This window comes from Lonchura striata, chromosome 1 (assembly GCF_046129695.1).
Source record: "Lonchura striata isolate bLonStr1 chromosome 1, bLonStr1.mat, whole genome shotgun sequence".
NCBI classification, from domain to species: Eukaryota; Metazoa; Chordata; class Aves; order Passeriformes; family Estrildidae; genus Lonchura; species Lonchura striata.
In genome coordinates, this window is record NC_134603.1 from 156,645,851 (window position 1) to 156,661,258 (window position 15,408).

A 15,408-nucleotide genomic window follows, 5' to 3' on the forward strand; every position below is an offset into this window, starting at 1 on the left:
GTGCAGAGCCACAGGGTCCCCCCTGATCCCCCTTTGCTCCAGGCTGAGCCTTCCCAGCTCCCTCAGGAATTCTCCAGCCCCTTCCCAGCTCCATTCCCTGTCCTGGACACGCTCCAGGTCTTCCTGTCAGGAAGGATCCAAAGCAGCTCCCAGGATTTGAGGCCCCTGAGCAGGGCCATACAGGGGGACAGTCCCTGCCCTGGTCTTGTGGCCGCACTGGTTTTGATACAATCCAGGTGCTGTTACCTTCTTGCACACCTGGGCACAGCTCATCACATCCAGCAGCACCCCAGGGTCCTTCCCAGCTTTCCAGCTCCTGTGTGCCCAGACTGGAGCATTCCATGAGGTTGCTGTGACATGCCCCGAGTGGCAGATCCCGGTTCCGGGATGTCCCCTGTCCCCTTCAGCTGTGCAGTCACTGCCCTGTCACCACCCTGGCACTGCCCGCCAGCCCTGACGTGCCCCTGCCCTGCAGCACCCCGAGGGCCCTGGCTGTGCCAGTGGGACCTGGGCTGGTCCCAGAGCCTGACTGGGCCTGTCCTGCCCCAGGTGTTCCGGCTGGAGGACTCGTGCTGCCTGTTCACCCTGCAGGGCCACTCGGGAGCCATCACGGCCGTGTACATCGACCAGGTACGGGGAGCTGCTGGGCCCGAGCCCATCCCTGAGGTCACCCCTCGGCCCAGCCCTGGCTCATCCCTGCTCCCAGCCCTGAGCCCGTGGCTCGGCTGGAGGCACTCACCTGGGTCCCTGCATCTCTCCCTGGCCAAGCCAGAGTTTTCCCCCAGTTCCCTGTGAGCTCAGCAATCATTCCCTGGAGATCTCTTGCTTCTCTGTCCTTCTGGAGCAGGGAATCCCCGTTCCTGCACTGCCAGATCGGGCTGAACAGGCCTGAAACGGGGTCTGAGCCCCCAGGGAGGCTCTGCCCCCAGCCCCCCGGAGGATGGGGGTCCCCAGTGCGCTCCCTAGAGCAGCGTGTGCCCCCAGCTGCTCTCCCAGCCCTGGGAGTGACTCGGGTGCCTCTGCACTTGGGGCTCCTGGGGGAGCTGGGCTGCTCCCCCAGCCTGCTCAAGCTCCCAGAGAGGCGGGGAAGCCTTGGGCTGGCAGCGCCGGGCTCCGGCCCCCGCGCAGGGCGGCTCCTGCAGCGGGCACTGCCGGGGTGCCCGGGCACTGAGGCGGCCCCGGTGCCCCGCAGACCATGGTGCTGGCCAGCGGCGGCCAGGACGGGGCCATCTGCCTGTGGGACGTGCTGACGGGCAGCCGGGTCAGCCACATGTTCGCCCACCGCGGGGACGTCACCTCCCTGACCTGCACCACGTCCTGCGTCATCAGCAGCGGCCTGGACGATGTCATCAGCATCTGGGACCGCAGCTCGGGCACCAAGCTCTACTCCATCCAGCAGGTGGGACCTGGGGGCAGCTGCGCAGGGTTAACCAGGAGGTGCTTGGCTTGGAGAACCCTCGGAGACCACAGAGTCCAACCACCCCCCTGCGCTGCCAAAGCCACCGCTGATTGTGTCCTCAGATTCACATCCACAGGGCTGTTAAATCCTTCCAGGGAAGGGGGCTGCTCTGCTACTCTGGGCAGCCCCTTCCAAAGTCTCATCACCTTTTCCATGCGGAAATTCCTGCTGCTGCCCACCCTGAGCCTGCCCTGACCCACCCTGAGCCCATTTCCCCTTGTCGTGTCCCTGTTCCCTGGAGCAGAGCCCGACCCCCCGGCTGTCCCCTCCTGTCAGGAGCTGTGCAGAGCCACAAGGTGCCCCCTGATCCCCCTTTGCTCCAGGCTGAGCCCCTTCCCAGCTCCATCTCACACCCCTCAGGGGTCCTGCTGGGTTTTCCAGGCCCCCACCAGTCCCTGCAGACACCTCTGCTGCGCTTGGGGGCTGAGGAGCCTCCCTGTGACATGCAGGGCTGAGCTCGGGCCGGGTCCAGCGCGGGGCACCGTGCCCGCGGAGCTCAGCTCTGCGCCCTCCCGCAGGAGCTGGGCTGCGGTGCCAGCCTGGGCGTCATCTCCGACAACCTGCTGGTGACGGGGGGCCAGGGCTGCGTGTCCTTCTGGGACATCGGCTACGGGGACCTGCTCCAGACCGTCTACCTGGGCAAGAGCAACGAGTCGCAGCCGGCGCGGCAGATCCTGGTGCTGGAGAACGCCGCCATCGTCTGCAACTTCGGCAGCGAGCTCAGCCTGGTCTACGTGCCCTCGGTGCTGGAGAAGCTGGACTGAGCAGCAGGAGGGGCCGGCGGGGGGACACGGCCGCGGGCTGCTCGGCTCCGTCGGTGCCACCGGAGGACTCGGCTCACCGAGCGGGGAGGGGCCGCGGCTGCTCCGCCCGGCCCGGCGGTCCCGGGGAGCCCCGGCGGCGCGGAGGGGCAGGAGCGGGGACGGCAGCGGCTGTCCCGGCCCAGCAGCGCCGCAGGACACGGAGCAGCCCCCGGACAGCCCCGGGCCGGCAGCCGGGGGAGGGCCGGCACCGGCCCGGGCATGGCTCGGCCCGCACGTGCCTTAGGGCGCGGCAGGGCCCCGCCCGATCCCGCCCGGGGCCGCAGCTGCCCCCACTCTATTTATTTATACGCTGTAAATAGTTATTTATTGGGGCAGGGGGCGCGGGGCTCCAGCCCCGCCAGCGCTGCCCTTGACGTGTCCTGGCATAGCTGCCCTGCCCGGCTCCCTCCTGCGCCCCGTCTGCAGCAATAGCACCTTCCTCTTCCTCCTCCTCCTGCCATTCCTCCTCCTCCTCCCGCTGCGGGGCCCGAGGAGGCTTTTCTCAGGTTGGGAGCGGGCGGAGCTCTCGCCCCCCTCCTGCAGGCGCCGGGGAGGGACCCGGGCGGGGGCACAGCGGGACCAACGCGCACAGCCAGGGACCAGGACAAGGTGCAGCACCCGGGGCTGCCCCCGGGCCGGGGCTGCTCCCCAACCGGGGCTGATCCCCAACCGGGGCTGCTCCCAAACCGGGGCTGCTCCCCAACCGGGGCTGCTCCCAAACCGGGGCTCCCCCCAAGCCGGGGCTGCCCCCGGGCCGGGGCTCCCCCCAAACCGGGGTTCCCCGAGCCGGGGCTCCCGGCCCCTCCCGCCCGTGTCCGTTCTCGACCCCCGGTGATTGTAGAGGCGGCGCCGGGCTGGGGCAGGGGGGACCCCCGGGACCCCGGCCCAGCCCCCGCGGGTGGCCTTCGCCCGGCTGTACCTTTGTGCTGTACAGGGGACGCTTTTTGTACCGATCGTGTTTTATAACGTGTGCAGAACATCCATTAAACGGAACTAACCCGAGCCTGGCTCCGCGCTGACCCCTCGCCCCCGGCAGCACCAGGCCCGGCGCTGCAGATAAACTCGCTTTATTTTAGTAGCAAAGAGCTGAAAAAGTCAGTTCTACCTGGAGTCGGAGCAAGTGGGGCTGGGGGCCGGGGGGCCCCCGCCCCCCTCACGCCTTGTTGAGGGTCCAGAGGGGGTCGAGCATGCTGAGGGGGTCGTCGCTGGGCCGGGGCGCCCGGAGCCCCTCGCCCGGCTGCGCCTGCAGGAAGTTCTGCTTGTTCATGCGCTGTTTGCCCTTGAGGGACGCGTCCAGGCTGAAAGCCTCGGGCGTCAGCGAGGCCAGCAGCTCCAGGGAGGAGGACGAGGAGGCCGCGGGGGCAGCGGGGGGCTCCGGCGGCCCGCCCGGCCCCTCGGGGCTCTCCCCCCCAACGTGGTTGCTGCTCTCAGCATCGCCAGATGCCTCGGGGAGGGGCGGCCTCGGGGAAGGGGGGTCGGGGGCCCCGACTCCATCCACGACGCCGTCAGGAATCGCCAGCGGCACCTCGGGCTCCGCGGGCTCCGGGGCTGGGCCGGGATCCAGCCCCCAGCCCTCGCCGGGCTCGGCGCTGGGCGCGCCCGGTTTGATGCTGAGCTTGGCGATGGTGGCCTGGATGGAGCTGATGGGCACGTCCCCGCCCAGCACCAGGTCCTGCGGGTCCTGCTGGAAGTAGAGCTGGCGGAGAGCGGCCCGTGAGCCCGGGCGGTGCCAGCGCTCCCCAAAACCCGCGGCTGCCCCTGGACCCACCTTGGGGGAGCTGCTGCTGGGGGGCTTGGCCGGGCCGGGGCCGCCCACGCCGTGGCGCAGCAGCAGCTGCTCGGCGTGGAGCAGGACGGCCTCGAAGCAGAACTTGAGGTGCAGCTGCAGGGCAGGGGAGGCGGTGAGGCCCGGGGGGAGCAGCCCCCGGCCCCCACGCCGCCCCCAGCAGTACCTTCTCCTGCAGCATGTGCTTGCGCTGCTGCCGCATCCGCCTCACCAGCTGCGCCAGGTCCGGGATGCCGTTCCCGGCCTCCACCTCCTGCACGGCGGCGTACAGCAGGCAGAAAGCGCCGGTGCGGCCCACGCCGGAGCTGCGGAGAGACCCCCGGGCCGTGACAGAGCCCGGAGATGGGGGAGCCCCTCTCCCCCGCCCCCAGAGCCCCCGGCCCGCTCACCTGCAGTGCACCACGACCGGCGTGTGCAGCGGGCGCTGGTGCAGGTAATGGCCGTGCACCTCCTGGACGAAGCGCAGGAGGCTCCCCTTGCTGTCGGGCAGGCCCCTGGGGGGGGAACACGCATTCGCTGGGGGGGCTCCGCACTCAGGCCCCCCGAGACGGTCAGGGCCGCCCAAACGCCCTCCCCGACCCCGGAGCCGAGGTCCCAGAACCGCCCCCGCAGAAGATCGGGGCCCCCCCCAAGCTCCCCCTTTGTCCCCCGGCGTACAGCTCAGGCCAGGAGGTGAACTGGAGGTGGGCCACGGTGCGCTTGAGGCTCTGGTCCCGGTACTGCAGCGTCAGCATCCGCTCCACGTGCGTGGGGGTGACCCGCAGGCCGGTGAGCACCACGGTCAGGGCGCCGTGGGCCACGGGCTGGCCCCGCTCCGACGGGAAGTACCGGAGCACCTTCTGCCGGGGACAGGCCGTCAGCACGGCCCGGCGGCCCTCGGGTCCCGCCCGCGGGCGCCGGGCGGGGCGTCCCGTCCCCGGGACAGGGCGCACCTTGTCCAGCTCCTGCTCGGACACCAGCATGACGACCACGGAGACCTTCTGCTCGTAGATCATGAGCCAGAAGTCGGCGGCGGTGCCGAGCAGCGGGGCCTGCGTGGCGATGAGGGCGGGGCAGTACGGGGACAGGTCCTCCACGCGGCTGGCGTTGATGTAGTCGTCTTTGCCCGAGCGCAGCACGACGCGGTTGCGGTCGTAGGGCATGATGTCCTGGTGCCGGTTCTTCATGGAGTAGCAGCGGGCGATGGCGATGGAGCGCTGCCGGGCGTCGCGCTCCTGCGCCTCCTGCAGCTCCTTCCAGAGCGCGTCCAGCTCGGAGCCGCCGCCGGGCAGGGGCCGCTCCAGCCGCTCGGCCAGGCCGCGGAACCGCTCCAGCTCGGCCAGCAGCCGCCGGACGCGCTCGGGCTCCGCGTACGGGTCGGCCTCGATGAGCTGCACGGCCCGGGGCCGCTGCCCCTCCTGCGCCCCCGCCTTGGTGGGCTGCAGCAGCCCCCCGGGCGCGGCCGAGCCGCCGGGCTGGCTCTCGGGGCTGGACGACAGCAGGTCGGCGGGGCAGGGGCTCTGCCGGGGGAACGGCGCGTCCCCGGAGCCCGGCGGGGGCAGCGCGGCGGGCGGCCGCGGCGCCGGGGGCTGCACGGGCAGGGCTGGGGACGGGGACGGCGCCGGGGACGGGACCAGCGGGCCCTGGAGCACCACGGTGCCCGGCAGCGGGCCGGGAGAAGGGGCCTGGCCGGACGGGGCGGGCGGCCCCGGGGCCACGGTCCCGGGGGGAGCCGGGCTGGGGCAGAAGGGCAGCGCGGGGGAGCCGGGGGGCACCGGCTGCAGCCCCGCCAGGGCCGGGGCGCCGCTGTGCGTCCTGGGGAAGGGCACGGCCCCCGGGTGCGGGCCGAGGTCCTGCCCGGGCAGCGGGTAGAGCTGGGGGGGCAGCGGCGGCCCCGGAGCGGCGAAGCGCTGCTGGGGGAACTGGGCCGGGGGCGCCAGGGGCACTCGGGGGGGCTGCTGGAAGGGCAGGGACGCCTGGGCTCGGCCCGGCGGCAGGAAGGGACCCGGGGGGAACTGCTGGGGGCCCTGGGCGAAGGCGGGCGGGGGCTGTGCCGGGGGGAACGGGGGCTGAGCCGGCGCCCCGAAGGGCTGGACCCCCGCCGCGGGGTAGGGGAAGGGTCCCGGCGGGCGCTGGGGGGGCAGGAAGGGGCCCGCGGGGGCCCGGGGCGGCACGGGGCAGCTGGAGATGGGGGCCTGCACGCTGTCCACCGTGGTGGTGGCCGGGCGCGTCCCCGGGGGCTCCGGGCCGCCCGGCTGGGCACCCGCGGGCGCTGCCGCCGGCCCCGGCGGGCGGAGCGGGCCGGCGGCCGGGCCCAGGCCGAAGGCGGGGCCGGGCAGGGGCCCGTGCTGCGGGGACGAGCGCGGGGCCGGCCCGTGGGGCGCTCCGAAGGCCGGCTGCGCCGGGGCGCGGATCAGCGGCGCGGCCGGGAAGAGCGGGGCGGGAGCGGCCGGGGGCGGCAGCAGCGGCGCCGGGACCGCCCCGGGCGCCGCAAAGGGGCCGGGGCCGGCGGGAGCCGCGGGCAGGCGGTAGTGCCCCGGGAACGGCGGCGTGGGGGGCAGCGGGGCGCTGGCCAGCCCCCCGGGCAGCACGTAGGGCTCGGCGGCCCGCAGCCCCCCGGCCAGGGCGGCCAGCGCCGGCGGCGGGCCCGGCGGCCCGGGCAGCAGCTCCGGGGGGAGGCTCCGCAGCTCCTCCGGCAGCTCGGCCAGCGCCAGCGAGCCCAGCTCGGCGGCCTCGGGGCCCCCGGCCTCCTCCGGCGGCTTCTTCTGCAGCGGGGGCTTGGGGGCCGTGGGCCGGGGGGGCGGCTGCTTCTTCAGCTCCCTGCGGGGGCAGGGGGCTCAGCGCGGGGCCGGCTGCTGCCCCACGGGCACCAGGAGCCCGCCCCTGCCCCCAGAGCGCGCCCACAGCTCCCAAAGGCCCCGCTCAGCCCGGGGCTCTCGGTGCCCACCCACCTCTCCAGCAGCTGCTGCCGGTGGGCCTCGCTGGCCTGGCACGCCGCCCGCGCCCGCTCCAGCAGCTTGGCCGCCTTCCCCTCCAGGTCCGTGTAGAAATCCTTCCCCTCCTGGGACTTCTTCATCAGGTCCTCGTAGGCCTCGTAGGAGGCCACCAGGGTCTGCACGGTGGTGTTCCACCTGGACAGGGGCACAGAGGGGCTCAGCAGGACACAGCACCAGGGTAACGGTGGGCACCCGGCTCCAGGGACCCTCCGGTTCCCATTGGGATGGGCACAAGGACAGGACAAAGCCACCACAGCCTCAGCAGTGGGGTGGGACAGGAGAAACTGGTGGTGGTCCCAGGGGGTGAGGGCTGTTCCTGGGCACCGAGACCCCCCAGGGCACCGAGACTCCCCTCCTCACTCACTTGTGCTCCACCTCGGCCAGGGCCTTGCGCACGGCCGCGTATTTGACGTTGGCGTCGGTCAGGGCCTTGAGCACGTTCTCCTGGGCAGCCAAGTTCTGCTCCAGGTACACCTTGAGCTGGTCGTACTTCTTCAGCTGCTCCTCGAAGAGCTTCTGCCGGGGCACGGGAGGGTCGGCGGGGCCGTGGGGCAGCGCGGTCCCCGAGGGGGACGCAGGCCCGGCCCCAAGCCCACCTTCATCTCGGAGCGGTCGGCGGTGACCAGCGAGGTGGTGATGTCATCCTTCTGGATCATCTCCCGCAGCTGCTGCTCCAGGGACAGCCGCTGGTCCCGCATCTCCTGCACCTTGGCCAGGACGCGCTTCAGGTTCTGCAGCACCTGTTTGTCCTCTGCGGGTGGGGCGGGTCAGGGGGTCCCGGGGAACCGCAGGGAACCCGCGGGGTGGGGCTGCGGAGCCAGGCCTGGGCTGGGACACTCTCTGTCCCCTCTGGCCCCAAACGGGACCCGCTCGGCCACAGGGACGGTGCCAGTGCCGGGGGACACACGGGGACCCCCGGGGGGCACGGAGAGGGACAGCCCTGCCTCCCCCAGCGCCCTGGGGAGACACAAGGGGGACAGCCCTGCCTCCCCCAGCCCAGGGGCACTGCCAGCGCCCTGGGGAGACACAAGGGGCACAGCCCTGCCTCCCCCAGCACCCTGGGGAGACACAAGGGGCACAGCCCTGCCTCCCCCAGCGCCCTGGGGAGACACAAGGGGTACAGCCCTGCCTCCCCCAGCGCCCTGGGGAGACACAAGGGGCACAGCCCTGCCTCCCCCAGCGCCCTGGGGAGACACAAGGGGGACAGCCCTGCCTCCCCCAGCCCAGGGGCACTGCCAGCACCCTGGGGAGACACAAGGGGCACAGCCCTGCCTCCCCCAGCGCCCTGGGGGGACACAAGGGGCACAGCCCTGCCTCTCCCAGCGCCCTGGGGGCACACAAGGGGTACAGCCCTGCCTCCCCCAGCACCCTGGGGGGACACAAGCCCTGCCTCCCCCAGCCCAGGGGCACTGCCAGCGCCCTGGGGGCACACAAGGGGCACAGCCCTGCCTCCCCCAGCGCCCCGGGCTGGGACTCACCTTCGGAGAGGGCCGGGGTGGGCAGCGCTGCCCGCACCTGCTCCAGGGGGCCGCCGAGCAGGCGCAGGTTGCCCAGGTGCAGGTTCATGGCGCGGTGCAGCTCGGTGTTGGTGAAGCTCGCCTTCTCGTGCAGCTCCAGGTACTTGGAGCACTCCTTGCTGACCTCGGCCAGCCCCGGGGGCGACCCTGGCGCCGGCGGGATCCTCCCCAGCAGCTCCTGCAGCTTCCGCTCCTGCGCCTCGTCCTCCTCCAGCAGGTCCCGGATCTCCTTCAGCGATGCCTCCACGTCCGTGAAGACCCCGGAGAGCACTGGGGGGGCACGGGGGGGCTGGTGGGCACGGGGCCACCTCCTGCCTGCCCTGGGCACAGAGCTGGGCATGGACACGGCAGCTCCGGGGATAAACCCGGCTGCGGGCAGCCAGGGGCTGGGACACGGCAGCCCGGGCGTTGGGGTGCTGGGCTCCTGGGCACCCCCGCCCTTGGGGCGATTCCCCCTCCCATCCAACAGGGAAAATGCTTTGGCATTCAGGAATTTATGCCACTACAGAACCAGCCGTCAGAGAAAAAACTCCCAAGACATTGGGCAGGGAGTGATGCTGGCCCCAGGGCCCCGGGCAGGGAGCAGTGCCAGCCCCGGGCAGGCAGCAGTGCCAGCCCCAGCCCTGGGCAGGGAGCAGTGCCAGCCCCAGGCAGGCAGCAGCCCCAGCCCCAGCCCCAGCACCCTCACCCTGCATGGACTGCACGAGGTTGCGCACGGTGTCCGGGCGCACGCTGAGCGCGGCGCATTTCTCCATCAGCACGGGCGGGATGTGGCTGTACATGTCCAGGTTGTCCACGGTCTCGGGGTCCAGCTGCATGGAGTCCATGAACTGGCTGTGGGACACAGAGGGGCCCCTCAGGGGTGGCACTGTGCCCCCTGCAGAGGCTGGGCAGTGCCAAGACCCCGTGGGGCAGCAGGGCCGGGCCCCTCACGTACTCCAGCACTTCGTTCTTGGCTTCGATCTTGGCCATCACATCCCGCAGCAGTTTGGCCTTCTCCTCGCTGGGAGGGGACAGAAGGGAACAGTCCATGAGCCCAGGGGAACACAGCAGGCTCCACAGCCCCAGCTATCCCATCCTGTCCCATCCATCCCATCCCATCCCATCCCATCCATCCCATCCCATCCCATCCCATCCATCCTGTTCTGTCCCATCCCATCCCGTCCCATCCATCCCATCCCGTCCTGGCCAGAGCCTGGACACGCCTGTACAGGGATGCCCAGGACACACGTGTACAGGGATGCCCGGGACACACGTGTACCTGTACAGGGATGCTCAGGACACACCTGTACCTGTACAGGGATGCCCGGGACACGCCTGTACAGGGATACTCGGGACACACCTGTACAGGGATGCTCAGGACACACGTGTAGCTGTACAGGGATACCCAGGACACACCTGTACAGGGATGCTCAGGACACACGTGTACCTGTACAGGGATACTCAGGACACACCTGTAGAGGGACGAGGCCTCGTGGGCAGCCATGGGCACCAGCTTGGCAAAGATGTCGGGGCCGGTGACGGCGGGGTCGGTGGGGTTGACGGGCAGAGCCTTCACCAGGGGGGCACCTGAGGCACACGGCGGGCTGGCACGCTGGCACCGCTCCCGAAGGGAGGCTCCCCCCAATCCCTGCAGCTCCCTGTCCCCAGAGCCCCCCAACCTTTCACGGACTGCAGAGTGTCCAGCGCGGGCACGGCCTCGTGGTAGATGAAGTCGTTGTCCTTTTTGGCTGAATTGTACCTGGAAAGGGGAAGCGGTGCTGGGGGGAAGGGGCAGCTGGCATCCCTGGCTCCCTAAGCTCCCCCCCAGCTCTCCTGGCATTGCCCCAGCAATTCCCACAGCAGCCATCCATGCACGGGGCCTGGGGCAGCTCTCCATGGGAACGCTCCCCAGGCTCCCTGCCCGCCAACATTCCCGACCCCTGGGAGAGGATGGAGACACCCTGGGCTGCCCCACGGACTCACTTGCCACCAATGACATCCATGGTGAACCTCAGAGCTTCCTGCACCGTTTCAGGCTGGCCCTGTGGGATGCAGAGGGGGAAGCGTTCCGGACTGGGTCGGAGGGGCCTGGAGGCAGCTGGCTCCTGACACCCACCCCAGGCCCGGGGCAGGAACCCACCTTGGCCAGCTTGATGGCCTCGTTGAGCTTGTCCAGGGCGCTCTGGAAGTAGATGACCTGCGGAGAGCGGGAGCTGGGCTGGGCATGGGGGGCACCGTCCTGGCTCTGCCCGGCCCAGGGCTCCCCACGGGCCTGGCAGTGGATGCCCAGCCTCTCCAGGACACAAGCCCCTTCCCAGGACCCCGACCCAGGGGCTGCCGAGGATGAAACGGGATGACACGGCCCCACTTACCCTTTCCCCAAACTTCTGCTGCTCCTCGGCCTGTTTCCCCATGTGCAGCTGGAAGAAAACTGGGATCAGAGCTCTGTAACTCCAGGGAGAGCTTTGAGAGAGGGGCAGGAAAACCCCAGGGAGCAGCCAGGAGCATCCCGGGGTGGGATGGGAGCACAGGCAGAGCCCCCCAGCCCCAGCTCCCCCTCACTCACGTGGGCCACGGCAGCAAAATAATAGATTTTCATTTGAACCAGTTTCTTCCAGTCCTTCTGGATCTTGCCCAGCAGCGAGGCCGTCTCCGAGTTCTCCAGGGCCCGGCAGGCCTCCTTGTAGTAATCCACCACCTGGGGGGAGGGCACGGGAGAAGCCTGGGCACCCTGGGCAGCACCAGCCCAAGGACTCGGATCACCCGGAGCAATGGTGGGGGGAGCTCAGGGATGTGCTTGGGACCTCAGCCAGGGACTGTCACCAGCCCAGGCTGCCCCAAGCCCCGTCCAGCCTGGCCTTGGGCACTGCCAGGGACCCAGGGGCAGCCCATCCCAATCCATTCCAGTGCCTCACCCACCTCACAGGCAAGAATTCCTTCCCAACACTCGCCCACATCTCCCATTCCCTGGGTGCTGTCGCTCCAGGCCTTGCCCAGAGTCCCTCTCCAGCTCCTGATCCCAGTGGGAGCAGGGCCGTGCTGGGAGCAGCTCCTGGAGCTCACCTGGGCACTGATCCTGGCCACGAGGAAGCTTTTCCTGTTGTCCAGCATGGACTTCTCCAGGAGACACTCCTGTGCCTGGCCCTGCCAGGGACAAGAGAGCAATGCTCAGTGTCCCCAGCCCTTGGGACAGCCCAGACCCCTGGCAGGACCCACTGGCTCCAGCCCCTTTCCCAGGGGATGGATGTGGCACAGGGAATACCAGCCCTGAGGGTGCCTGGAGAGCCCAGGAATGGCACTGAGCCTTCCCTGACCCCCCAGTGCCTCCCAAAACCTCCTTCCCCACACCCCAGGGGAGAGCCCAGACCCCCAGAGAACCCCTGGGGGACAGCGGGGTCCTGTGCCCGTGGATCCTCGGGGAGCACCAAGGCCACGGAGACCTGGAGGGGTGCCAGTGGCAGCAGTGCCCAGCCCGTACCAGCATGAGGTTGATGTTGAGGCTGAGGATCTGGTGGCTCATGTCCACGCTGTAGGAGTGTGGGAAGTGATCCCGCAGGTAGGTGAAGGCACCAGCAGCACACTGGAAGTGGGTGCAGGAAACCTTCATGCCCTGAGGGGATGGAATTGTTGGGTTTGGAGATGATTTCCCAAACCATGGAGTCCACCCAGCCCCCAGCACTGCCAAGGCCATCCCTGACCGTGTCCCCAAGTGTCACATGCACAGGGCTTTGAAATCCCTCCAGCCATGGGGACTCCAGCCCTGCCCTCGCAGCTGGGCCAGGGTAGGAGAGCCTTTTCCAAGAGGAACATTCCCAATATCCCACCTGAACCTGCCCTTGAGGCTGTTTCCCTCTTGTCCTGTCACCCGGGAGCAGAGCCCCACCCTCTGGCTGTCCCCTCCTGTCCCCAGGGTCCCTCCTGGTGCTCCAGACACCCCAAAGCCCAGAGATCCCAGGTTCTGCTGGTGCCCAGCCCCTCCCAGCCCTGCCCAGCCCAGCCCTGTCACTCCCAGCTGGCACTGCCCGGTGCCGCGGGCGTTACCTCCTCGGACACGCGCTTGTCCATGGCTCCCAGCATGGAGTGCAGAGCTCCTGTGGGGACGGGGGGCTCAGCGGGGCAGGGACACCCCTGGGAGCGGGGGCCCGGGCCAGGCAGCCCCCGAGCTGCGGGAATTTGGGGGGCTCACCCAGGTTGTAGAGGACACAGGCCTGCTCGTACTTGATGTCCTCGTGCGTCACCGCCTTGCCCGAGAAGATCTCAGTCCTGGGGGCAGGGGCACAGCACAGGGAGCAAGCAGGGCTTCTCCCGAGAGCAGGAGTTACTGGGATCCCCCTTCCCCAGGGGTTCCTGAGATCCCCATCCCCAGGACCCCGTTCCCCAAAGGTCCCTGGGATCCTCCAGTGCCACCCCAGGCACGACCCCGTTCCCCAGGACAGCACAGGGCCACCCCTGTGCCACCCCAGGCAGGACACTGTCATCCCCCAAAGGACTCCTGGGATCCCCCAGTGCCACCCTGGCCAGGACCACATTCCCAGGGGGTTCCTTGAGCAGCTTCTCCCCAAGGGGTGGGCATGGCCACATCCTGCCTGGCTCAGCCCCCCATCCCAGCCCCCCATGTCCCAACTCCCCCACCCCAATTCCCCCACCCGACCCCCTCACCAGGTGACGGGCACGGCCGCGTCCTGGCCCTGGCCCATGGGGATGCGGCTCTGCAGGAAGTGCAGCTGCCCCAGGTACTTGCGCAGGGTGCTGCAGCCCTCGAAGTCCCTGGGAACGCTGACGGCGCTCTGGGAAGGGACCGGGGGGAGGAGGAGGAGGAGGGAGAGGAGGAAGAGGCTCAGGGCACTGCCTGCTCCAGGCAGGACCAGCAGCTGTCCCGCAGGGGAGGCCGGAGCCAGCCGCACGCTCGGGATGGGGCAGGGCTCTGGGAAAGCCTCGGGAACAGCCGAGTTCTCCCAAAAACGAGCTCCCTCATGGATGGGGGCAGCGGGGCAGCAAAATGAGGCTCTGCACCCCCAGCACAGCTCCCCGGGCCGGGACAGCCACGGGATTTGGGTGTCCTGGGACACGGTGAGAGGAGAAACCCCAGAGCCGGGCTGGGGGTGGCTGGGCCCCCCGGGTTTGGGGAGCCTGTGGCCGGCAGCAGGAGCTGTCCCTGCCCCCCCAGCAGCTCCCGGGTCTCTGGGACCACCCAAGGGCTGCTCCGGGGATGATGCAAGGACGGGGAGAGAGAGGAGCGGCCCCGGGGGAGAGGAGCGGCCCCAGCCCCGGGGAAGAGGAGCGGCCCCGGGCCCGGGGAAGAGGAGCAGCCCCGGCCCAGAGCGTCCCTCACCTGCCGGAGCAGCTCCAGCTTCCGCAGCTCCTCGTTGTAGCTCTCCGGGTTCTCCCCGTAGTTCTTCAGCACGAACTGGGGGCGGCAGAGGCTGAGCGGCCGGGACCGGCTCCCGGAGCGGCGGGACACCGGGGCACCGGGCAGGAGGGGCGGAATGGCACCCACGGGCACCCCGGGAGTGGGAGCGGGGAGTGGGAACCGGGAAAGGGGAACGGGAGCGGGGAGTGGGAACCGGGAACGGGAGCAGGGAACAGGCACCGCGGAAGGGGATAGGAGGGAATGGGCACCGGGGAACAGGCACCGGGAAGGGGAGCAGGGAACGGCACCGGTGAACGGCAGCGCGGAGTGGGAATGGGAGCGGGGAGTGGGAACCGGGAAAGGGAGTGGGGAACGGGATACGAGGGGATGGGCACCGGGGAATGGGCATCAGGGAACGAGCACCGGGAATGGGAGCGGGGAACGGGCACCGGGAATGGGATAGAAGGGGATGGAAGTGGAGAATGTGAGCGGGGAATGGCTCCGGGCATGGGCTCGGGGAACGGGAGTGGGGAATGGCTCCGGGCATGGGCTCGGGGAACGGGAGCGGGGAATGGGATCGGGAACGGGGAACGGGATCAGAAATGGCATCGGGGAACGGGAGCGGGGAATGGGCACAAGGAATCAGGGATGGGATCGGGGAATGGCATCGGGGATTGGGTCGGGAACGGGCTCGGGAACGGCCGAGGGTGGAAAAGGCACTTACGGGCACCGGGAAGGTGCCCGGCCCAGGTGCGGCACGCCGGGGACACTCCCGGGGCCGCCCGGGCGCCCCGCAAAACCGCGGGGGGAGCGGCACGCGCGCCAGGAGCCCCGCAGCGCCCCGCACCCGCAAACTGTGCGGGCCCGGAGCCTGCTACAGCCCTTAATGAAGTGACTAATTAACCAGGCCCCGCGGGGGCGGCAGGGACACGGCGCCAGCCCCCGGCGGCTCGGGGCGGGGGGGTCCGCCATCCAAAGCTCCGGCGCCGGTGGCTGCAGGGACCCCCGGGCACCGCCTGCCCCGCTCCCCGTGCCCCGGGCCCGCTTCCGACCCCTCCCAGCCCCCAGCGCCCGCCCCGCCGGGCCTTGCCCGGCCGCACCTTCTTGACGGCGGCGTTGAAGGCGAACTCGCCGGCCTCCTTGAGGTCGAGCCAGATCATGGGCATGCGGGGCACGGCCTCCATCCCGGCGCGGCGCGGCGCGGCCCGGCCCGCTCCCGGTGCGCTCCCGGCCCGGCCCGGCCCGCCGGAACCGCGCGCGGGGGCTCACGGGACACCGAGTCCGCGGGGCTCCGAGCGCGGCCGCACTTCCGGCCCCGTTCCCATGGCAACGCCCCGCCCCCACAAAGGGGAGCGCATGGCCACGCCCACCGGGGCGGGACGAGCGCTGTTGCCATGGCGACGCCTCGGTCGCTGATTGGACGGCACGGCCGTTGTCACGGACAGGCCCCGCCCCGGAAGCGGCGCGGTTGTCACGGCAACCGCCACGCCCAGCCTCCCCCCGCTAATTAATCACCCCGTTAATTAGCCTTCTCCA

General features: G+C 70.5%; 2 protein-coding genes across 2 annotated transcripts in view; one reads left to right on the forward strand and one right to left on the reverse strand.

Annotated features, from left to right (window-relative positions):
- The window catches only part of SCAP (SREBF chaperone), a 60,473-nt gene extending 58,111 nt beyond the window's left edge, over nt 1-2,362 (forward strand). The window contains exons 21-23 of the mRNA XM_077790073.1: nt 550-630; nt 1,193-1,399; nt 1,978-2,362. Coding sequence (XP_077646199.1) covers nt 550-630; nt 1,193-1,399; nt 1,978-2,223 — 534 coding nt within the window. The 3' untranslated portion in view covers nt 2,224-2,362. The remainder of the gene's footprint in view (nt 1-549; nt 631-1,192; nt 1,400-1,977) is intronic.
- A 951-nt stretch (nt 2,363-3,313) lies between these two features.
- Nucleotides 3,314-15,108, reverse strand: PTPN23 (protein tyrosine phosphatase non-receptor type 23). Its single transcript, XM_021538988.2, has 25 exons — nt 14,973-15,108; nt 13,855-13,929; nt 13,182-13,309; nt 12,709-12,785; nt 12,564-12,613; nt 12,001-12,132; nt 11,586-11,666; nt 11,089-11,220; nt 10,895-10,942; nt 10,663-10,719; nt 10,506-10,564; nt 10,202-10,281; nt 9,995-10,109; nt 9,478-9,543; nt 9,229-9,374; nt 8,502-8,810; nt 7,620-7,774; nt 7,388-7,539; nt 6,979-7,158; nt 4,981-6,847; nt 4,706-4,887; nt 4,438-4,542; nt 4,215-4,353; nt 4,031-4,144; nt 3,314-3,958 (listed from the first exon to the last, which is right to left on the reverse strand). The coding sequence occupies exons 1-25, from the start codon at nt 15,054-15,056 to the stop codon at nt 3,416-3,418; spliced, it is 5,076 nt and encodes a 1,691-aa protein (XP_021394663.2). The 5' UTR covers nt 15,057-15,108; the 3' UTR covers nt 3,314-3,415.
- Nucleotides 15,109-15,408: the final 300 nt, after the last annotated feature.